The sequence below is a fragment of the Oncorhynchus gorbuscha genome, linkage group LG20, assembly GCF_021184085.1.
Source record: "Oncorhynchus gorbuscha isolate QuinsamMale2020 ecotype Even-year linkage group LG20, OgorEven_v1.0, whole genome shotgun sequence".
NCBI classification, from domain to species: domain Eukaryota; kingdom Metazoa; phylum Chordata; class Actinopteri; order Salmoniformes; family Salmonidae; genus Oncorhynchus; species Oncorhynchus gorbuscha.
In genome coordinates this window covers 30,344,030-30,367,348 of record NC_060192.1, presented here as the reverse complement: position 1 = coordinate 30,367,348, position 23,319 = coordinate 30,344,030, and the positions used below count along the sequence as shown (strand labels likewise).

Genomic DNA, 23,319 nt, shown 5'->3' with positions numbered 1-23,319 from the left:
TATTTAAAGGTTTGTCCCCAATCTTTGCCATTGTTTCTATGACAAAGTCACCGTTTCTCCCTCTTGAGGTGGGCCTGGCCACTGAGGTAAACTATGTATCCCAGGGTGACAATGTGGAGGTTGTCCACACCTAGCCACTACAGGACATCTTACCCTCTCTTCATCTTGGTGAAGTCCACAGCCACCAGTCTGTAGGACAGGGCCTTCTCATTCAGATACCTGCTGTAGCGTCTGATGAACGTTGACATGTCATAACCTGGCAGAGAGGGAGCACTTACATTCATATTTAGAGTGCTGGCATGGCAGCATACAGAACCACACCTCTGCAGCGCGTTCAGAGTGACAGTTTGAATTGTTGTCCTGCACAATGCTGTTCATGCATTGCACGATTATAGTGTTTTTTTATGCCTGTGACATCTGTACAGTTTGTCTCTGCTGTGAAATGGCTTGCGGTGAAAAATTCCCTACAGTACCTTGTAATGCCCCCTTATCCAAGAAGTTGCTCAGGTTAAAAAGTGTGTTTCTGGACGCCAGGTACTGGATTAATCGCTGGTGATAAAATACAGAGAGAGTGGGATCAAAACCAGTAAGAATAAAGATTCAATCAAATGTTTGAATAGCAGAGGACTTGAACAGTGCATAATATAATAATACATGCCATTTAGCAGACACTTTTAACCAAAGCGACTTACAGTCATGCGTGCATACATTTCACATACGGGTGGTCCCGGGAATTGAACCCACTATCCTGGCGTTACTAGTGTCATGCTCTACCAGTAACAATTGAGCTACAGTGAAGCCAGTCATTGCCATACATCATTGGGCTCCCGAGTGGCGCAGCGGTCTAAGGCACTACATCTCAGTGCTTGAGGCATCACTACAGACACCCTGGTTCGAATCCCGCCGTGATTGGGAGTCCCATAGGGCGGCGCACAATTGGCCCAGCGTCATCCGGGTTTGGCTGGTGTAGGCCCGTCATTGGAAATAAGAATTTGGTCTGAACTGATTTTCCTAATTTAAATAAAGGTCAAATTTTAAAAAAATAAAAATGAATGATAAATTTGGTCTGAAAAACTGATTTTCCGGTTCCGACAAGAAAAAAAAAAAAGAAAAAAAATAATTTAAATAAAGGTCAAAGGTTTTTTAAGGTTAAAAATTAAATCAGTTTTGAGGTGAGGTTGATGATAAATTAGGTCTAGTTTTAGGGTTAGGCTTAGTGTTAAGGTTAGGGTTATGGTTAGGAGTTTTTTTGTTTTAGTTGATTAGGTCCCAGCTACTACTGTTTTTGTTTTTAAAGGTCAAGGTTAAAAAGGGTTCTGACATTTTGTTAGGATTTCTAGTTTTAGGGTTAGGCAGGTTAGGGTTATGGTTAAAAAAATAAGGCTTAAATCAGGCAAATGGGGACATTTGGGTTATGGTTAGGAGTTTTTTTGTTTTAGTTAGGATTAGGTCTAGTTTTAGGGTTAGGCTTAGTGTTAAGGTTAGGGTTATGGTTAGGAGTTTTTTTGTTTTAGTTAGGATTAGGTCTAGTTTTAGGGTTAGGCTTAGTGTTAAGGTTAGGGTTATGGTTAGGTTAAAACTGTGTGTGTGCGTGTATGTTTGTTACGTACCTCGTTGCCGTACATCATGAGGTGGTGCGTGGTGATGAGGGATTTGAACACCACCACCCAGCTGTTGTTGGCCGTCCTCTCAAACAATGTGTCAGCCAGGTGGGGCACACTCACGTTCAGCTCGTTGGTGCAGTGGATCAGGTCTGCCAAAAAACACGGCATGTGGGCAATTAAACATCGGACAGTGCTTTCTGTGCTTTACTATGATCAACTCATGCTGAACATTACTAACAGCAGTTAGATCTCTGGTAGGCACCTCCCACCCTAGAAAAATATCATGTTACTAGTGAATTAACTATCACTTACTATGCCTTAATTACAGGGACGAACCAGCGATTAACATTTCAAACTGGAAATCTGATTGTAAAGCAGACGGTGATCATAAGAACTGAAATATAATGATGTATTCCTTCTAGACATTTGACTGTAGGAGGGATTTCCCTCCCAGGAGTTTAAGCTTATGCTAAATCATACAAGAGAATATAAAAGTACATTTCCTACATTCTTACCCACAGGATTTTTCCACTTTCCTCAAAGACTGAAATGTGAACTTACGTGAGGCATCAGGATAATCCATAGCAGTACAGACTCTTTAAATAACTACATTTGCAGTAGGCTACCACATTTTTATGTCCCATTTGAAGTCTTCGATTCCACTCAGAAATGACTATTTTTATTATTTTAGCTTATGTAATTGCACACAAAATGACTCTAACATGACTATAATTTGCACAATTGATTACTTTCAATAAAGATTGGGTAAATAGAGAATTCAACAATGAAAAAATCCTTCCCAGAAAATAACCAGACCGGCAACAAAAGATTTGTTAATTGAACCAATAACCCTCTGGGTCTATGGGTTGATACAGGACAGGACTGATTGAGCTTAATTGATTGACTGGACACAGTAATTATTTGGGTAGAAAGCCACCTAACCTAATCATTAGCAGTTAAATGTGGAGAAAATGCTTGATATCCAACACACACTACAGTTCCAGACCACACAGATACACAGAAATGTTGAGATCAAGGTTGCCTATGATACTGTTGTCATTGCACTAATATGATTGACCCATGGACACCAGCTCACCACAAACTAAAGTAGCTGAGAAACCTCAAAGGGTACATACAGCACAATATACTGTACCTTTATGGCAGCAATAATATCGGAATAATACCATTGTTAATTAATAAGTTAATAGTCTTAAATTAGACTTATTTTAGTCTAAAACTCAGTAGGAAATAGAGGAAATAATAGTAGATTAACTCAAATTATGCCTCTAAACCTAAACTGCCAGAAAATGTTAGCCTACATAGCCAGTCCTATTAAAAGGGGAATTGATTGCATTATTACTTCATACAATGATGGATAAGGTAATAGGCTATTTATGATCACAATGTGTGCATTTGCATGTATGACACTGAGTAATAACCTATTTGTCTCATTATGTTTAGGCTACAGTACGATAGCCTACTGTAGGATGATGACACTGTAATGATTGACTACATGAGCTGTTGAAGGCTATGATGCGCAATTATTCATAGCCTATTACCATAGAATGTCGAAAACCTTGCTATTAAAACTACACCAATGGCCAATCAAACATGATGAACATACAGGTCTTCTTGAATATTCAATGTTACCAATGCTTTTGTTGCGAAATATGTAGCAACGGCGGGACACTGGTGGTCTACTTAACCTACAGTCAAGGTGTTTCTTCTTTGGTCCGCTGACTTCATGCGTCGTGGCCTTGCAGACGGCTTTGCTTATAGCGGATCCTGTCATGCTGTGCTGAGCCGCAGCGATCCGATCCGTGATAGACTGTCCAGACATGTTCCAAAAGCAAGTAATCGGGGTATTAGAAATCAAAATGTATTTAGTGGTGATTGGGAGCGTGCCCTCTAAACAGATTGCCCGTCTGAAAACAAAAAACGTACACTGACGCGAATCCGATGGCAGAATTCATACGGCAGCCAAATAAAATATACGGCTACAGTCAGTAGTAAACCATATATTTTATTGGCAATCCAATGGTCCACACATACAAATCCAAAAACCTTATCCAAACCCGAGCACACCTAAATCAGCCGATAATGATTCGTTCGGATGGTCGTGAATGTATCCCCATAAAAGCGTTCTAATGGTGATGATGCCGGTTAGTGTACAGCCAGTACAGTATACTACATGAACAGCAGCAATCATTGATTAGTTAGCCTACCAATGCTCGGTTGGTGATCACACAACGTTCGCGCTGGTTAGATGATTGCTGCTAGACTGATTTTGAAGACGTTACAAAATAGCATATGATTAGTGTATTTTCTCTCAAGCTTCCCTGTGATCGTGTCGAGGTCTTGTAGCAGTGACACCGAGTTTTTCCGTATCCTTTAATTGCCGTGTTCCATATGTTTTAATCTGAAGGCATTTACAAATGTTTTTTGTTAGGTAGCTGATTATTCATTTTTTTTTCAGTTAAACTTCATGTGTAAAATGGCAGTATCGCCTACGAATCAGGTGACTTCGAAAGGGGTTGATTGGCCAACACAGAAAAGGTCCGGGGTGGGCATCTTAAAGTGGAACACTGCGATTTAATTTTAGGAAGCTGGTTCATGATTTGAAGTGGATGGAATCTGTCTAAAACTCAAACCGATTAGGCCTGCAGTAGGCATGCTGTCCAATCAGATTCAGCCACATCTGAAGACAAACCCCTGGCCTAGTATGGTATTGATGTTATATCATTAGTATTTGGCTATAACAACAACCTTTCACAAAGCACTAGCTTCTCAGTTTCCTGGCTCTCTCTACAGTAGGGTTTACCAATGTTCGTGTTCTCCTATGCAATAAAACAAAAAATATACAAATTATGGACAGCTAGGAGACAAGCTAGGAGACAGCTAGGGGACAGCTAGGAGACAGCTAGGAGACAGAAGACAATAGATCTCAGATGGGGAGTAATCCCAGGGCAGATCTGCTCAGGATTTTAAATCCTTTTACATCAGACAGAAGGTTTATTCTAATCTTTCATCATCTTTATCAATGTAAGCTATCAGCTGGGTTAGCCCCAGTGACATATTCACCCAATCAGCCTTCACACTAAACTGAGTAACTCATTAGAGAGTAGCTGTGAGTGTTCCCTTTCTCTCAGGTTCAGTCTGTGAGGAGGGAACACACATTACACAGCCTGCTGGACCATTTTACATGTTTCTGTTCACATTCCCCTTGGCAAACTAGCCTGTGTTCTTCTCAAATGCCCCGCGGCATGCTAGCATTTCTTTCCAATTGATCGCATGTATTTGTGATTATATTCGAATGAGTTAAGTTAACCCAAGCTGACAATCAAAGGCTGCTGTCAAATGTGTTGGTGTTCTTTATAAGAAATAGAGACCATTGTACAAAGTGATCTTCCATAGGACCAAGACTGTCAAATGTTATCAGCCAGGGAGCTCCCCAGCAGTCTGAAATGTGTTTAGATTAGAATCGTTAATATACTGAGGCTAGTCTGTCTCACACACAGACACACACAGACACACACACCATTTAAGTGTATCTTATCTTAGCCATTGCAAAGACACCCTCTAGAGCAGCCCACAGAGCAGCCCACAGAGCAGCTCACAGACGGCAGTTGTGAGAGACTAGGAGGACTACAGTAAGTAAGCTGAAGCGTTTCCCTATCTGCGTCATTATCTCCCTCCCTTACCTTGGCTGAGGTCTCAAACCAGCCCACAAATCCTTTTTCCCCACAGAATGTGTCCAGATTGAGCTGCTGGGAGCAGACTTAGTCAGACTTGTAGGCCAGCACCACAGCTGGGACAGGTTTGCCATGACTGAGGGTGACCTTAGTGTCCAGGTCGTCCTTCCACTTGAAAGGCAGCCTTCCGGTAACACACACGGGTCATATTCCAATATATTTCTTGTCCTGGGACAAACAAATACGTGAACAGTACATATCAGGGTCAGACCGACATACAGCACTGATCTAGCGTATACTGTAATTATATGTACTTATAATCTAATCATATTGCATTATGATTTAGCACATTCCAAAAACAGCAGAAAAGGTCATAGTACAGACACACACACACATACAGAGAGCGAGAGAGTAACTAGTGCTCATATGGCTCTAATGAGCATGAGACCAGATGAACCCCGTCATTGTCTGTCACGTTCTGACCTTAGTTCCTTTGTTTTGTCTTTTGTTTTAGTATGGTCAGGGCGTGAGTTGGGTGGGTTGTCTATGTTAGTTTGTCTATGATTTTCTATTTCTGTGATTGGCCTGGTATGGTTCTCAATCAGAGGCAGCTTTCAATCGTTGTCCATGATTGAGAACCACATTTAGGTAGCCTGTTTTCCATTGTGTTTTGTTGGTGGTTATTTTCTGTTTAGTGTTGCACCTTACAGGACTGTTCGTTGGTTGTTTATTGTTTTGTTTTCAGTGTTCATTAAAATATTTAAAATATGAACACTTACCACGCTGTGCAGTGGTCCTGCTCTCCTTCCCCAGACGACAAGCGTTACAGTATCAGTGTTTTGTTCCGGATAGCATCGGAAAATAATATTAATGTATACGCTGATTCGGTGAGTGAGTTTATTAGCAAGTGCATCGGTGATGTTTTACCCACGGTGAATATTTAATCCTTCCCCAACCAGCAACCTAGGATTGATGGCAGTATCTGTGCAAAAACTGAAAGCGTGAACCACTGCTTTTAATCTTGGCAAGGCGACCGGGAACATGACCGAATACAAGGCAATCAAACAAGCTAAGCATCAGTATAGAGACAAAGTAGAGTAGCAATTCAACGGCTCAGACACGAGACGTATGTGGCAGGGTCTACAGCCAATCACGGACTACAAAAAGAAAAACAGCCACGTCGCGGACACCGATGTCTTGCTCCAAGACAAACTAAACAACTTCTTTGTCTCACTTTGAGGACATTACAGTGCCACCAACACGGCCCGCTACCAAAACCTGTGGGCTCTCCTTCACTGAGCAAAACATTTAAACGTGTTAACCCTAGCGAGGCTGCCGGCCCAGACGGCATCCCTAGCCACGTTCTCAGAGCATGCGCAGACCAGCTGGCTGGTGTGTTTACGGACATATTCAATCAATCCCTATCCCAGTCTGCTGTTCCCATATGCTCCAAGAGGGCCACCATTGTTCCTGTTCGCAAGAAAGCTAAGGAAACTGAGCTAAATGACTATCGCCCCGTAGCACTCACTTCCGTCATCATGAAGTGCTTTGAGAAACTAGTTAAGGATCATATCACCTCCAACCTACCAGACACCCTAGACCCACTCCAATTTGCTTACTGCCCCAATAGGTCCACAGACGACGCAATCGCAATCACACTGCACACTGCCCTAACCCATCTGGACAAGAGGAATACCTACGTGAGAATGCTGTTCATCGATTACAGCTCAGCATTTAACACCATTGTACCCTCCAAACTCGTCATTAAGCTCGAGACCCTGTGTCCCGACCCCGCTCTGTGCAACTGGGTCTTGGACTTTGACGGGCCGCCCCCATGTGGTGAGGGTAGGAAACAACATCTCCACCCCATTCTCAGCCCTCTCCTGTACTCCCTGTTCACCCATGACTGCGTGACCACGCACGCCTCCAACTCAATCATCAAGTTTGCAGACGACACTACATTGGTAGGCTTGATTCCCAACAATGACGAGACAGCCTACAGGGAGGAGGTGAGGACCCTTGGAGTGTGGTGTCAGGAAAATAACGTCACACTCAACGTCAACAAAACAAAGGAGATGATCGTGGACTTCAGGAAACAGCAGTGGGAGCACCCCTCCATCCCATATCGATGGGACAATAGTAGAGAAGGTGGAAAATTTTAAGTTCCTCGGTGTACAGATCACGGACAAACTGAAATGGTCCACCCACACAGACAGCGTGGTAAAGAAGGCGCAACAGCGCCTCTTCAACCTCAGGAGGCTGAAGAAATTTGGCTTGTCACCAAAAACACTCACAAACTTTTACAGATGCACAAACAAGAGCATCCTGTCGGGCTGTATCATCGCCTGGTACGGCAACTTCTCCGCCCACAACCGTAAGGCTCTCCAGAGGGTAGTGAGGTCTGCACAACGCATCACCGGGGGCAAACTATCTGCCTTCCTGGACATCTGCACTTACCACCCGATGTCACAGGAAGGCCACAGAGATCATCAAGGACATCAACCACCCGTGCCACTGCCTGTTCACCCCGCTATCATCCCGAAGGCGAGGTCAGTACAGTTGCATCAAAGCTGGGACCGAGAGACTGAAAAACAGCTTCTATCTCAAGGCCATTAGACTGTTAAACAGCCATCACTAACATTGAGTGGTTGCTGCCAACATACAGACTCAATCTCTTGCCACTTTAATAATTGGAGGTAATAAATACATCACTAGTCACTTAAACAATGCCACTTAATATAATGTTAACATACCCTACATTACTCATCTCATATGTATATACTGTACTCTATACCATCTACTGCATCTTGCCTATGCCGTTCGGCCATCGCTCATCCATATATTTAAATGTACATATTCTTAATCAATCCTTTACAGTTGTGTGTATAAGGTAGTTGTTAGATTACTTGTTAGATATTACTGCACGGTCGGAACTAGAAGTACAAGCATTTCGCAACACTCGCATTAACATCTGCTAACCATGTGTATGTGACCAATAAAATTTGATTTGATGTGATTAGAATAATAGTGAAGACATCAAAACTATGAAATAACACATATGGAATCATATAGTTAAACCCTTTGCCTTGTTGACAGTTTCTCTCAACCAGCTTCATGAGGTAGTCACCTGGAAGGCATTTCAAGTAACTGTAATGGCAGATTTCCTCCTCTTCGTCTGAAGAAGAGGTGTAGCAGGGACCGGACTAAAACGCAGCGTGGTAAGTGTCCATATCGTTTATTATAAAACATCAACTGAACACTAAGAAATACTTAACAATAAATGTGACCATGAACGAAAACCAAACCGAAACAGTCCCGTGTGGTGACAACCACAGACACGGAAACAAACACCCACAAACCAACAGTGAAACCCAGGCTACCTTAGTGGTTAGAGCATTGGACTAGTAACCGAAAGGTTGCAAGTTCGAATCACCGAGCTGACATGGTGCAAATCTGTCGTTCTGCCCCAGAACAGGCAGTTAACCCACTGTTCCTAGGCCGTCATTGAAAATAAGAATTTGTTCTTAACTGACTTGCCTAGTAAAATAAAGGTAAAATAAATTTTAAAAAAAATCTCTCCAAAACTCTTGAACGTGCCGTCCTTGGCCAGCTCTCCCGCTATCTCTCTCTGAATGACCTTCTTGATCCAAATCAGTCAGGTTTCAAGACTAGTCATTCAACTGAGACTGCTCTCCTCTGTATCACGGAGGCGCTCCGCACTGCTAAAGCTAACTCTCTCTCCTCTGCTCTCATCCTTCTAGATCTATCGGCTGCCTTCGATACTGTGAACCATCAGATCCTCCTCTCCACCCTCTCCGAGTTGGGCATCTCCGGCGCGGCCCACGCTTGGATTGCGTCCTACCTGACAGGTCGCTCCTACCAGGTGGCGTGGTGAGAATCTGTCTCCTCACCACGCGCTCTCACCACTGGTGTCCCCCAGGGCTCTGTTCTAGGCCCTCTCCTATTCTCGCTATACACCAAGTCACTTGGCTCTGTCATAACCTCACATGGTCTCTCCTATCATTGCTATGCAGACGACACACAACTAATCTTCTCCTTTCCCCCTTCTGATGACCAGGTGGCGAATCGCATCTCTGCATGTCTGGCAGACATATCAGTGTGGATGACGGATCACCACCTCAAGCTGAACCTCGGCAAGACGGAGCTGCTCTTCCTCCCGGGGAAGGACTGCCCGTTCCATGATCTCGCCATCACGGTTGACAACTCCATTGTGTCCTCCTCCCAGAGCGCTAAGAACCTTGGTGTGATCCTGGACAACACCCTGTCGTTCTCAACCAACATCAAGGCGGCGGCCCGTTCCTGTAGGTTCATGCTCTACAACATCCGCAGAGTACGACCCTGCCTCACACAGGAAGCAGCGCAGGTCCTAATCCAGGCACTTGTCATCTCCCGTCTGGATTACTGCAACTCGCTGTTGGCTGGGCTCCCTGCCTGTGCCATTAAACCCCATCAACTCATCCAGAACGCCGCAGCCCGTCTGGTGTTCAACCTTCCCAAGTTCTCTCACGTCACCCCGCTCCTCCGTTCTCTCCACTGGCTTCCAGTAGAAGCTCGCATCCGCTACAAGACCATGGTGCTTGCCTACGGAGCTGTGAGGGGAACGGCACCTCAGTACCTCCAGGCTCTGATCAGACCCTACACCCAAACAAGGGCACTGCGTTCATCCACCTCTGGCCTGCTCGCCTCCCTACCACTGAGGAAGTACAGCTCCCGCTCAGCCCAGTCAAAACTGTTCGCTGCTCTGGCCCCCCCAATGGTGGAACAAACTCCCTCACGACGCCAGGACAGCGGAGTCAATCACCACCTTCCGGAGACACCTGAAACCCCACCTCTTTAAGGAATACCTAGGATAGGATAAGTATTCCCTCTCCCCCCCCCCCCCCCCCCTTTAAGATTTAGATGCACTATTGTAAAGCGACTGCTCCACTGGATGTCATAAGGTGAATGCACCAATTTGTAAGTCGCTCTGGATAAGAGCGTCTGCTAAATGACTTAAATGTAATGTAAATGTAACCAACGACACCTGCCTCTGATTGAGAAACATACTAGGCCGAAACAAAAACCTAAACATAGAAACACAAAACATAGACTGCCCACCCCAACTCACGACCTGACCATACTAAATAAAAACAAAACAAAGGAAAATAAAGGTCAGAACGTGTGTCATCATAAACATTGTTTTTTTTTACTGCCAAGCCACACTCATTCTCTTGTATCCTGCAGCCTACTGTAGGCCTAACTCAGAGCATGATTCAGACCCTTGCTATTTCGATCATTCAGGTGGTTACACAGTGTGACATCTGCTTCAAACTCACACTCAAACATGTAGATCCCCTGATGTCACTCTCCAGATCCCAATCACCTCAATTCTAATCACCTGTTCACACACCTGTATGTCATTATCACACACTATTTAGTTCAGTTCCCTGCACCCATCATTGTGAGGTATTGTTTCTGACACACTTCTATTCGGAGCCCTGGTTTTTTTCCCCTGTAATTGAATCCTCTAGTGTATGATAGTTTTGGCCTGCCTCACTAACAATGCCTTTTGTCTATTCCCTGCCTGTACTTTAGCTTATTGGATTTTCTGTTATAAACCTATTGCATGATCTCCCAGATGACGTTACTAGCCTTTTCCTTGCTTGTACTGTTGCTTTTTTGGACTCCCTGTGTATAGCCTTCTGCCTGCCACTGGACCCAGCTACCTGCTTCATCCTGTGGTCCTTTACCAATAAACACCTGCTGCGCCCTGTGCTTGAAACCAGCTCTCTGTCTCCCCTGGTGTTCATTACACACAGTTGTCATCATTCTTTTTCTCCCACAAAGACATTCCCTTTATGTCAGGTATGATAACCCGAATCTGATCTTCATAGGACTCCATTTAAATGCCCATTTGTAACACCCAATGTAGTGCCCCTTGAGATTTTACTGCGTTGATATCTGAGTTCTTACGGTAATGGTGCTGATGAGGAATGAGTAATACTATGTGATGCTGTTACTGCCATTTCATCAGCGGATTTTCACAAACATCTTTAAACATGAAATTGCTATGAAATTAAACCATCGACAAGTTGTGAGGACGGCCGTTATCCAATTCTACATCAAACTCGCCATCACAGGAACAGTTCCCTGTGTAGAATAAAATAATACAAAAGGATACTAGGACAAGGCCTATTTTCGTATCACTGCTTGGGGTAAAACAGTGTTTGACTAGGCCTCCTGAGATCACTGTTTCAGAGAGCATCTTCGATATACGAGATTTCTCAAGAACATGGGATTTGCTATTTCCAGCCGTTGATTGCTCATCTAACAAGGTAATTAATTGCACATAAAATTAGTACACGACCATGTTCTAAAATGTATTATGGATTAATATGCCATTGCCACAGATAATACCGTTGTAAATCGATTTTAGATTAAGACTATTGTTTACGAAGAGCAGAAAGAAGATAAGTTAAATGTGTTTTAAATGTTATAAGACTCGTTCAGATTTATGTAGCCCAGAACTAATACGTTTTATTTTTTGCAATGGTGAAATTAGTATTCAAAACGTAGCCAATTGTTTGTCCATAAAAATGCGCATAACTGCCCTTTTAATTGTGTTTAAGGAAAACGGTTTTTATGTCAACACATGTTATTATTGCACTTGATCGGCTTTGCTATGCAACAACTGTGTATCCACATGTGAGCTGAATATGCGAGTGTTCTTTTTTAAGAGCTGTCTGCATTTACCAGGAAAGAGGAGATGCCTTTCCATAATAATGTAGGGCAGGCAGATACGTTTTTCAAGAAAAAGCTAATAAACCGTGCGCTGTGGGCTATAGGGCAAACAATCAAGTCGGTTTTCGATGTTGTGCGCGGTTTTGAGCACACATCCTCACAAATAGGTTTAAAAAATATAAGCAGGCCTACCACACAGAACTACATTTGTAAAAAAAAAAAATAGCCCGATAAGGATATCACTGATAGTGGATTGGATAGCCTACCCTTGGGGTCAAAACAAGTGTTAAGTTATTTGTTGAGATGTAGACGGGCCATGCGCATGATTTACTAATCGTCCAATATTTTTTTTTTCCCCATAGATTCTATGAGAGATGGAAGCGATATGGCTGTACCAGTTTCGACTCATCGTCATTGGGGACTCGACAGTAGGAAAGTCGTGCCTGATCCGGCGATTCACAGAGGGACGCTTTGCGCATGTGTCCGACCCCACAGTCGGTGTAGACTTCTTCTCACGCCTAGTGGAGATAGAACCAGGCAAACGCATTAAACTTCAAATCTGGGACACAGCCGGACAAGAGCGATTCAGGTGACACTTTTTTGATTAAAAAAAAATATATTCCATTGTAAAGACCACAAATTGTGTGAAATAAATCACAAGTTTTTTTCATAGTCACCTGTAATTATTATTACAATACCAGTCAAAAGTTTTAGAACACCTACTTATTCAAGGGTTTTTCTTTATTTTTTTACTATTTTCTACATTGTAACGCTTTTCCAACAATCTTGATGGAGTTCCCATACATGCTGAGCACTTGTTGGCTGCTTTTCCTTCTCTCTGCGGTCCGACTCCTTCCAAACCATCTCAATTTGGTTGAAGTCTGGGGATTGTGGAGGCCAGGTCATCTGATGCAGCATTCAATCACTCTCCTTCTTGGTCAATTAGCCCTTACACAGCCTAGAGGTGTGTTGGGTCATTGTCCTGTTGAAAAACAAATGATAGTCCCATTAAGCCCAAACCAGATGGGATGACGTATCACTGCAGAATGCTGTGGTAGCCATGATGGTTAAATGGGCCTTGAATTCGAAATAAATCACAGTGTCACCAGCAAAGCAACCCCACACCATAACACCTCCTCCTCTTTACGGTGGGAAATACAATCATTTAGTAGTGGTTTCTTTGCAGCAATTTGACCATGAAGGCCTGATTCACAGAGTCTCCTCTGAACAGTTGATGTTGAGATGTGTCTGTTACTTGAACTCTGTTTCTGAGGCTGGTAACTCTAATGAACTTATCCTCTGCAGCAGTTTCATCATTGCGCTTGATGGTTTTTGTAACTGAACTTGAAGAAACTTTCAAAGTTCCATATTGCCTTGGTTTCTCCCTCGGACATGTCTTAAAGTGCTTATTGAACTGCTAATAATAATAGGGCTTCTATATTCCTCCCCTAACTTGTCACAACACACCTGATTGGCTCAAACACATTAAGGATGAAATAAATTGCACCAATGAACTTTTTATTTTTATTTTTTTTGTGTGAATTTTACCCCTTTTTCTCCCCAATTTTGTGGTATCCAATTGTTTGGAAGCGATGAGACAAGGATTTCCCTACCGGCCAAACCCTACCTAACCCGGAAGACGCTAGGCCAATTGTGCGTCGCCCCACCGTCCCGGTCGGTTACGACAGAGCCTGGGCGCGAACCCAGAGTCTCTGGTGGCACAGCTGGCGCTGCAGTACAGCGCCCTTAACCACTGTGCCACCCGGGAGACCCTACCAATGAACTTTTTAGAAGGCACACTTGTTAATTGAAATGCATTCCAAGTGACTCCCTCATGAAGCTGGTTGAGCGAATGCCAAGAGTGTGCAAAGCTGTCAAGGCAAAGGGTGGCTATTTGAAGAATCTAAAATATAAACTATATTTTGATTTGTTTAACACTTTTTTGGTTACTACATGATTCCATGTGTTATTTCATAGTTTTGATGTCTTCAAGATTATTCTTGTCACGCCCTGATCTGTTTCACCTGTCCTTGTGCTTGGCTCCACAACCCTCCATGTGTCACCCATCTTCCCAATTATCCCCTGTGTATTTATATCTGTGTTCTCTTTTTGTTGCCAGTTTCGTCTTGTTCGTTCAAGCTTACAAGCATTTTTCTTGTCAGCTCCTATCGTTTCCCAGCATCTCTTTGCTAGTCCTCCCGGTTTTGAGATTTGCCTGTCCTGACCCTGTACCCGCCCGCCTGACCTCTCTGCCTGCCTGCCATCCTGTACCTTTGTTCCACCTCTGAATTACTGAACGCTGCCTGTCCTGACCCTGAGTCCGCCTGCCGTCCTGTACCTTTGCCTTACCCAGGATTTTCGACCCCTGCCAGCCTTGACCTGTCTTTGCCTGCTCCTGTTGTTACAATAAATAGTGTTACTTGGACAGTCTGCATCTGGGTCTTACTTTGATCCCTGATAATTCTACAATGTAGAAAATAGTAAAAATAAAGAAAAACCCTTGAATGAGTAGGTGTTAAAAAACTTTTGACCGGTAGTGTATAGCAATATATAATTTTATCTAAAATTTGTCTCATCACACTATTTTGCAATGAAGGTCTACAGTAGCCTCAACCGCACTCTGTAGGGTAGCACCATGGTGTAGATGGAGGACAGCTAGCTTCCGTACTCCTCTGGGTACATTGATTTCAATACAAAACCAAGGAGGCTCATGGTTCGCACACCTTTCATTAGACTTACACAGTAATTATGACAACTTCTGGAGGATGTCCTCCAGCCTATCAAAGCTCTTGCTGCATGAACTGGTTGTCCACCCAATTAAAGGATCAAATAATGAATCTAGTACTGTAAGAATAAGCTACAGCTATCTAACACTGCAGCTTATAAGACAATAGTTGAACAGTTTTTAACAAATTAATTTCTTACAAAATTAAAAAGCAAGAGAGAAATAGAGTGAGAGTCATTTTTTTCCACTTTCAGTTTCTATCACATTTCAGGTATAACCCAGATGCAGACAGTGTCAAAGGAACCAACGTTTATTTCTAATACAGGGGCAGTTAAACGACAGTTCAAAGGCAGGCAGGGGTCAATTATCCAGAGAGAGTGTAAAAGATCCAGAACGGCAGGCAGTCTCAGGGTCAGGGCAGGTAGGGGTCAATAATCCAGTGAGGTGGGGCAAGATACAGAAGGGCAATAAGGGCTGACCTCATCTTCCTGCTCAAGGAAGAGCGGGGGCTGATACCCCAGGGAACACTCAAAGTGATAGACCTGTGGCAGAGCAGGGAAGGGTGTTGCAGGTGTATTCGACCCACACAAGCTGCTGGCTTCAGGTGGTGGGGTTGGCGGAGACCAGGCAGTGCAGAGTAGTCTCAAGGTCTTGGTTGGCTCGCTCCGACTGGCCGTTGGACTGGGAGGGAACCCGGAGGACAGGCTGGCCGATGTCCCAATGAGGTTGCAGAACGACTTCCAGGATGAGAACTGAGGACCCCGGTCGGAGACCATGTCAACTGGCAGTCCATGGATCCGGAAGACGTGCTGCACCATGAGCTGGACCATCTATTTGGTAGATGGTAGTTTGGGGAGAGGAATGAAGTGGGCGACTTTGGAAAACCGATCCACAATGGTCAGGATGGCGGTGTTGCCATCAGACGGTGGGAGACCCATGACAAAGTCCGGGGAGATGTGAGACCAAGGACAGTGAGGGACAGGCAGAGTTTGTAGGAGACCAGCCGGAGCTTGCTGAGGAGTCTTGTTCTGTGCACAGACCGTGCAAGCGGCGAAGAATGTGAGACGTCAGGAACCGTGGTAGGCCACCTAAAGCGTTGTCTCACAAAAGCCTGGGTCCGACGGGAGCCCGGGTGGCAGGCAAGCATCGCGTCATGCACAAACATCCGGTTATCTGAACCCCCCCCGGGGTTCGGCTGGGAACGCTGTGCTTCCCGAACCTGCTTCCCTATTCCCCAGCTGAGTGCCGTTGCCAGGCACGAGGTGGGAAGGATGGTCTCAAGTTCCCGGGGTAGTAGTCGTGGGGCTATAGCGGCATGACAGCGCAGCCGGTAGGAGAGGGAGAAGTTGAACCGGGTGGTCCCGCCTAGCCTGCCTGGAATTGAGGCACTGTTCGGTGTGGAGATATTCCAGGTTCTTGTGGTCGGTCCACACAATGAATGGATGTTCCAACACCATCTTCACCGCGAGAAGCTCACGATTCCCCACATTGTAGTTCCTCGCCATGCCGTTGAGGCGGTCAGAGAATAAGTTGCAGGGATGTAACCTGAGGTCCAGGGCAGACCCCACTCAGACATCCAAAACATTGGCCTCCACTCCGAACTGGCGGGACGGGTCAGGATGAACCAAGATGGGAGCTGTGGTGAAGCGGTGTTTGAGATCCCGGAACGCCCGGTCAGCAGCTGGAGACCAAGTGAACGGAACCTTAGGAGAGGTGAGTGTAGACGGGGGGAAGCCAGGGTGCTGTAGCCCCGGATAAAGAGGTGATAAAAATTGGCAAATCCCAGGAAACTCTGCAACCGTACTCTGGACGTACCGCTCTCTCCCTCTCTCCTTCCTGTTTCACTTACTTAGCTAGTAATGCAGCTAACTAGTTTAGCCTACTGAATCACTCTGCTCAAACTGAGGGATGCTATGTTAGCTAGCTGGCTATGACTTTCCAACACAACACTGGAACTCTTCCAAATCAAAGTAAGCTTTTGGTATTACTCATTTATTGCCACTGGGGCCCGCTGCTAACTGACTGTACACTGTAACGTTACTTCATGATTGTAGCGGTTTACTAACGCATTAGTTATATTAGCTATGTGGACTAGGACATTACTTTAGCTAATATGGTGACAACGATGTAGGCTGTTTATAGAGGTTTGTCTTGGAAAGGGTTTTTCGCCTGGTCACATACAGCTGATTTGTTGTGCATTGAAGTCCACAAGCGACAACGTGGCTGTTATGAGTGAACTCTGTTTACGTATGATCAGGGGTGTATTCATAATGCCGATTCTGTTGAAAAACGTTTCTTAAACAGAAGCAAATGGAACAAAACGGGGATAAACATAACTGAATTTGTCCAATAGAAACTCTCATTTGCAACTGTTGGACTAATGATTACACCCTGTATCAGCTAGATGCAGGCATGAGTGTGCAAGGCGGTATTGAATGTCAATCACCTCAAGTTTGTCTCTCAACCTGTGTGCACCTACATTGTAAACTTTCATTCATTCGCTAGGTTTTAGGAACATGATGGGAATAGGGAAAATTTGAGTATCATGTTGTAGCCTAAACCTATCGCTGTTGTATCGACTGGGTGAATGGAATATGAATGAGAGTACTCCAATATGCTGTAATAGAAATAAGGCCATGCTCATGAATTATAAGAGAAATAAATAATAATAAACAGCACTGACCTCCACTGTTCTCCATGTCACATCCTCTGTTTAAACAGCACTGACCTCCACTGTTCTCCATGTCACATCCTCTGTTTAAACAGCACTGACCACCACTGTTCTCCATGTCACATCCTCTGTTTAAACAGCACTGACCTCCACTGTTCTCCATGTCACATCCTCTGTTTAAACAGCACTGACCTCCACTGTTCTCCATGTCACATCCTCTGTATAAACAGCACTGACCTCCACTGTTCTCCATGTCACATCCTCTGTTTAAACAGCACTGACCACCACTGTTCTCCATGTCACATCCTCTGTATAAACAGCACTGACCTCCACTGTTCTCCATGTCACATCCTCTGTTTAAACAGCACTGACCTCCACTGTTCTCCATGTCACATCCTCTGTTTAAACAGCACTGACCTCCACTGTTCTCCATGTCACATCCTCTGTTTAAACAGCACTGACCACCACTGTTCTCCATGTCACATCCTCTGTATAAACAGCACTGACCTCCACTGTTCTCCATGTCACATCCTCTGTTTAAACAGCACTGACCTCCACTGTTCTCCATGTCACATCCTCTGTATAAACAGCACTGACCTCCACTGTTCTCCATGTCACATCCTCTGTTTAAACAGCACTGACCACCACTGTTCTCCATGTCACATCCTCTGTATAAACAGCACTGACCTGCCACACTTATATACTGAACCAAAATATAAACACAACATGCAACAATTTCAAAGATCAAAGATTTTATTGAGTCACGGTTCATATGAGGAAATCGGTCAATTGAAATACATAAATTAGGCCCTAATATATGGATTTCACATGACCTTAAAAAGAAATGGGCCACACAATGGGCCACAGGATCTCGTCACTTTATCTCTGTGCATTCAAATCGCCATTGATAAAAAATGCAATTGTGTTTGTTGTCCGTAGCTTATGCCTGTCCATACCATAACCCCACCACCACCATAGGGCACTCTGTTCACAACGTTGACATCAGCAAACCGCTCAACCACATGACGCCATACACGGAAACGGTTGTGAGACTAGTTGGAAGAACGGCCAAATTCTCTAAAACTATGTTGGTGGCGACTTATGTTAGAGAAAGGAACATTAAATTATCTGGCAACATCTCTGGTGGACATTCCTGTAGTCAGCATGCCAATTGCACGCTCCCTCAAAACTTTAAACATCTGTGGCACTGTGTTGTGTGACAAAACTGCCCATTTTAGAGTGGCCTTTTATTGTCCCCAGCAGAAGGTGCACCTGTGTAATGATCATGCTGCTTAATCAGCTTCTTAATATTCCACACCTGTCAGGTGGATGGATTATCTTGGCAAAGGAGAAATGCTCACTAACAGGGATGTAAACAAACTTGCGCACCAAATTTGGGAGAAATAAGCTTTTCGTGAGTATGGAACATTTCTGGGATCTTGTATTTCAGCTCATGAAAAATGGGACCAAGACTTTACATTGTCGTGTCTTTGGCATCATGAAAAGTGAAGACTGTTATTTCATCAAATCAATTCTCTGTAATTATAATTACGTGATTAAACTAATCATGTAAATGTAATTAACCAGGAAGTTGGGGCACCAGGGAAATCTTCAGATTAAAAAGTTATAATTTTCCTAATGTAACTCTTCAGATATTTGAATATCTGATCAATTAGTCTTCTAATTAATGAATTATTGTTTACCTCACGTCAGTCTCATTCTAAATGTCGTAAATGGTTGGTTATCTGCACGAACCCAGCCTTTACTATAAATCGTCCATACACCAATTGGCTTATTCATTCATTTACTAACTAACTAAATAATCCCAGAAATGCATAAACAAACAAACAGTAGATCTGTTACTAACAAATGATAGGGGAGATTCCCTAGTGGGCCAAGCCGATATGACGGCTTGGTGGACAAAGGGAAGTGGGTGTGGACTGAGAGAGAGCGGGAAAGACCAGAGGGATCACTACACACAGTACTACTATAATTAATTGAAATGCTAATCCTTTGCACATGAAAGCTCACTCATTCGGGAATAATTGCAAAAAAATTAATAAATTTGCGCCCGTGTGTCATGATCTTTTCTGTTGGAATCCGGTCCGTCTGCTGGAGAGTCAGTTCATCCGCGTCTCTTTCTCTCTGCTGCCCTGAAGATCAGACTTTCGTGGTTACACAATGGATACATCAGAGTATCACTCAGAAATAGATGTTTCGGCGGTTGTCAGTAATAGCACCCCAGGTTTACATAATTTCTAGCTGCAGACTATTAATTAGTATCTAAGATTAGTTCTTATTCTGTCGGCATCGATAGTCTGAGTTGAACCATTTCCAGCCGTGTAGCCATGTGGTATGGTTAGGAATTCAATAACTATTCGCAATCACAGCTCACGCTGTGGGTTTGCTCAATCTTTGTACTCAAATCTGTGCCACCTCATCTGACACCGAGGTATGTGTGGTCTGAAGAGGATTTCCTCAGGAGGGGGTTTTCTTCATAACAGTAGAAAAGGCGGTTCTATGGCGCCTGATCATGACTGTGTTCACAGGGGCGGGCCAATGACTTAGTTCAACTTTAAAGGGAATACATCATTTCACAAATAGTTTCATCTTTACTCATTCATTTTATACAATAATTTGATGCAAACCTCATAACGGAGGCACCTGTATAAACAGAGTTATGGTAATGTGGCTGTATTGTCTTTCATGAGGTCACAAACATGAAACAAAACGGACCGGATCGTAGCTGGCTTCTCCACCGACCGTTTACACATCCTTCAAAACATGAATCAAATTCTGGAATGTAGTAGAATTTGGCAGGAGTTCCTTTGTTCTGCTGTGGAACTCTCTCTCCATACTGCATGAAAAGGGGGAGAGAGTCTCCGCCAGGAATTTACGACCTGAGATAACAGAACAGTAGGAGAGAGTGAGAAGCCATGATCTATACACAGAAAGGGCCACGTCACGACAACATGTGATATTTTTTCAGTGTATTTACCACTGTCCCTCTTCTTTGCTTATCCTCTCACCCTCTCTAGGTCTATTACCAGGGCTTATTACCGTAACTCTGTTGGGGGGCTGCTGCTGTTCGACATCACCAACCGTCGCTCCTTCCAGAATGTGCATGAGTGGCTGGAGGAGGCCCGGAGTCACGTCCAGCCTCACAGCATCGTCTTTCTGTTGGTGGGTCACAAGTGCGACCTGGAGCCCCAGAGGCAGGTGAGCCAGCAAGAGGCGGAGAAGCTGGCAGGTACCTATGGTATGCGCTACGTGGAGACATCGGCTCGCGACGCCATCAACGTGGAAAAGGCCTTCACTGAGCTAACGCGGGACATCTTTGAGCTCGTGAAGAGCGGTGACATCAACATCCAGGAGGGTTGGGAGGGGGTGAAGAGTGGCTTGGTGCCCAACGTGGTGCACTCCTCAGAAGAGGTTACCAAGAGCGGCCGGCGGTGCCTCTGCTGATTAGCCTATCTGTGTAGTTGGCTTCACTCAACCCAGCCCATGCAGTCCTGTTACATTATGTCCCACTAGCTCGCAATCTTGTCACATATATATATCTCACTCACTCCCATTCTGACTACTGGAAGGCCATTCCCACTCTAGTCTACCACTAAATAAAACATGAATACAGCTACTTTCCATAGTAACCTTCCTGGCGTCTGTCTTACCTGTTACAGGCACTTGAAAGACAAGAAATGGCCTGTTTTATGATTTCATTGTCCTCCCTGTATTTATGCTTCATCTTGTGCCCCACAGAAGGAACGCACTTCAAACTTTACATGTCTGTTCTGGAGTCTGGGGAACTCACACAACTATCGGGGGGGGGGGTGTTCAATACAGGGGGAAACACCAAATCTATCACAGCTTATTCCACCTTGGCTATGGAAAGAACCAGAAAGCGTGTGTTGTATTACTGGCTGTGTTCAATGACTCCTGCTTTTGGTGCGAGACTGATGACACCCCCAGTCACATGAACAACCAAGAACACAATAGTGTATTGCCATCATCCTTTTCATCACAGATGGAACCAAAGCTTGCGTGGACTGAATCAGTTCTATATGAGTATCAACGGGGAATTTACACAGTTGAGTGTTGGGTAGGCTGCACTGTGCGATGCCTAACATCAATGTTTTTCATTTGCCGTTTTCTTCATCGTTGCTCATATTAAATGCACAGTTGGGGACACAAGGTACTGCATAACATATCACCTTTTTTGACCACCCTGGCCATCCACCATAATCGTTAGAGAATGCGTCCCGTGAGGAAGACGTTTTATATACTCCAGTGGCTTTAACAGTAAGCTCACCCCTTAAACATTGACATCTACACAACGATAGCGCCTCCTGATGTGGTGAACACCAAGCTTTAAATGGGGTCAGCTGTTCTAGAGTAGTTATTTTCTTCCGTTTATTTAATACCTGCATACTGTAGGGTCATATGCTTGTAGTTTTAACATGATCCTAAGCAACATTCCACACGTCTCCAATATTTCTTCCCAGACTATTGGACTCAGCCACGTGCTTTATCTAACCGTTATATCTCCCAATCACAACCTTTAGTACCTCTAAAATGTATTTTCTCTCAATGCCAGTTTCCACCCTCCCCATTGAACTTTTTGGGTTAGCTATGATCCCATTTGCTGCCAGGCCCATGTCCATATACAACGTTAATCCCAAGCAGACCATATCTGAGAGCAATTTAAAGAGCCTCCTAGGTTCAAAGTATCTATGCAGCAGGAAACTAACCATTTGCTCGAAAGGAAAGCTACAACATGTATTAATCGACCTGAATTTTACTCTCCTTCGGGGTTGTTCAACACTGCACGTGTATAGTTGCATTTTATCCATTTGTAAATAGCCAGGGTGTTCTGGATGAATTAATTTCCAGAACATGAAATGTCATAATGGTGTGATAGAAATGGGAAATTCCATGACTTTCAATATTTGTAGGAGATACAGTGCATTCGGAAAGTATTCATACCCCTTGACTTTTTCCACATTTTGTTACGTTTCAGCTCATACCCAAGAAGAATCAAGGCTGTAATCGCTGCCAACGGTTCTTCAACAAAGTACTGAGTAAAGGGTCTGAATACCAGTTTGGGCACACCTATTCATTCAAGGGTTTTTCTTTATTTGTACTATTTTCTACATTGTATAATAATAGTGAAGACATCAAAACTATGAAATAACACATATGGAATCATGTAGTAGCCAAAAAAAGTGTTAAGCAAACAAAAATATATTTTAGATTCTTCAAAGTAGCCGCCCTTTGACTTGATAACAGCTTTGCACACTCTTGGCATTCTCTCAACCAGCTTCACCTGGAATGCTTTTCCAACAGTCTTGAAGAAGTTCCCACATATGCTGAGCACTTGTTGGCTGCTTTTTCTTCACTCTGTGGTCCAACTCATCCCAAACCATCTCTATTTGGTTGAGGTCGGTTGATTGTTGAGGCCAGATTGTTGATGCAGCACTCCATCACTCTCCTTCTTGGTCAAATAGCCCTTACACAGCTTGGAGGTGTGTTTGGTAATTTTCCTGTTGAAAAACAAATGATAGTCCCACTAAGCCCAAACCAGATGGGATGGTGTATCACTGCAGAGTGCTGTTGTAGCCATGATGGTTAAGTGTGCCTTGAATTCTAAATACATCACTGACAGTGTCAGCAGCAGAGCACCCCCACACCATCACACCTCCTCCATGCTTCACGGTGGGAACCACACATGCAGAGATAATCTATTCACCTTCTCTGCATCAGACCAAAAGACAGATTTCCACCGGTCTAATGTCTATTGCTCATGTTTCTTGACCCAAACAAGCCTCTTCTTCTTATTGGTGTCCTTTAGTAGTGGTTTCTTTGCAGCAATTCGACCATGAAGGCCTG

At 44.0% G+C, this 23,319-nt stretch overlaps 2 protein-coding genes across 7 annotated transcripts in view; one reads left to right on the top strand and one right to left on the bottom strand.

Annotated features, from left to right (window-relative positions):
* Window positions 1-4,140, bottom strand: part of LOC124006844 (phosphatidylinositol-binding clathrin assembly protein-like) — a 29,806-nt gene extending 25,666 nt beyond the window's left edge. For 2 of the 6 annotated variants that reach the window (XM_046317037.1, XM_046317040.1), the window contains exons 1-4: window positions 3,315-4,140; window positions 1,611-1,753; window positions 474-549; window positions 154-256 (exon numbers count right to left, since the gene is read on the bottom strand). In XM_046317037.1, the coding sequence (XP_046172993.1) occupies window positions 154-256; window positions 474-549; window positions 1,611-1,753; window positions 3,315-3,444 (452 nt within the window). In that variant the 5' untranslated portion in view covers window positions 3,445-4,140. The remainder of the gene's footprint in view (window positions 1-153; window positions 257-473; window positions 550-1,610; window positions 1,754-3,314) is intronic. The other 4 variants (XM_046317036.1, XM_046317039.1, XM_046317041.1 and 1 more) reach the window with 3 other exon arrangements.
* Window positions 4,141-11,252: 7,112 nt separating this feature from the next.
* LOC124006722 (ras-related protein Rab-39B-like) lies at window positions 11,253-22,495 on the top strand. The gene is made up of 3 exons (XM_046316836.1): window positions 11,253-11,631; window positions 12,400-12,626; window positions 20,472-22,495. Exons 2-3 carry the CDS (start codon window positions 12,412-12,414, stop codon window positions 20,896-20,898), a joined length of 642 nt encoding a protein of 213 aa, XP_046172792.1. The 5' UTR covers window positions 11,253-11,631; window positions 12,400-12,411; the 3' UTR covers window positions 20,899-22,495.
* Window positions 22,496-23,319: the final 824 nt, after the last annotated feature.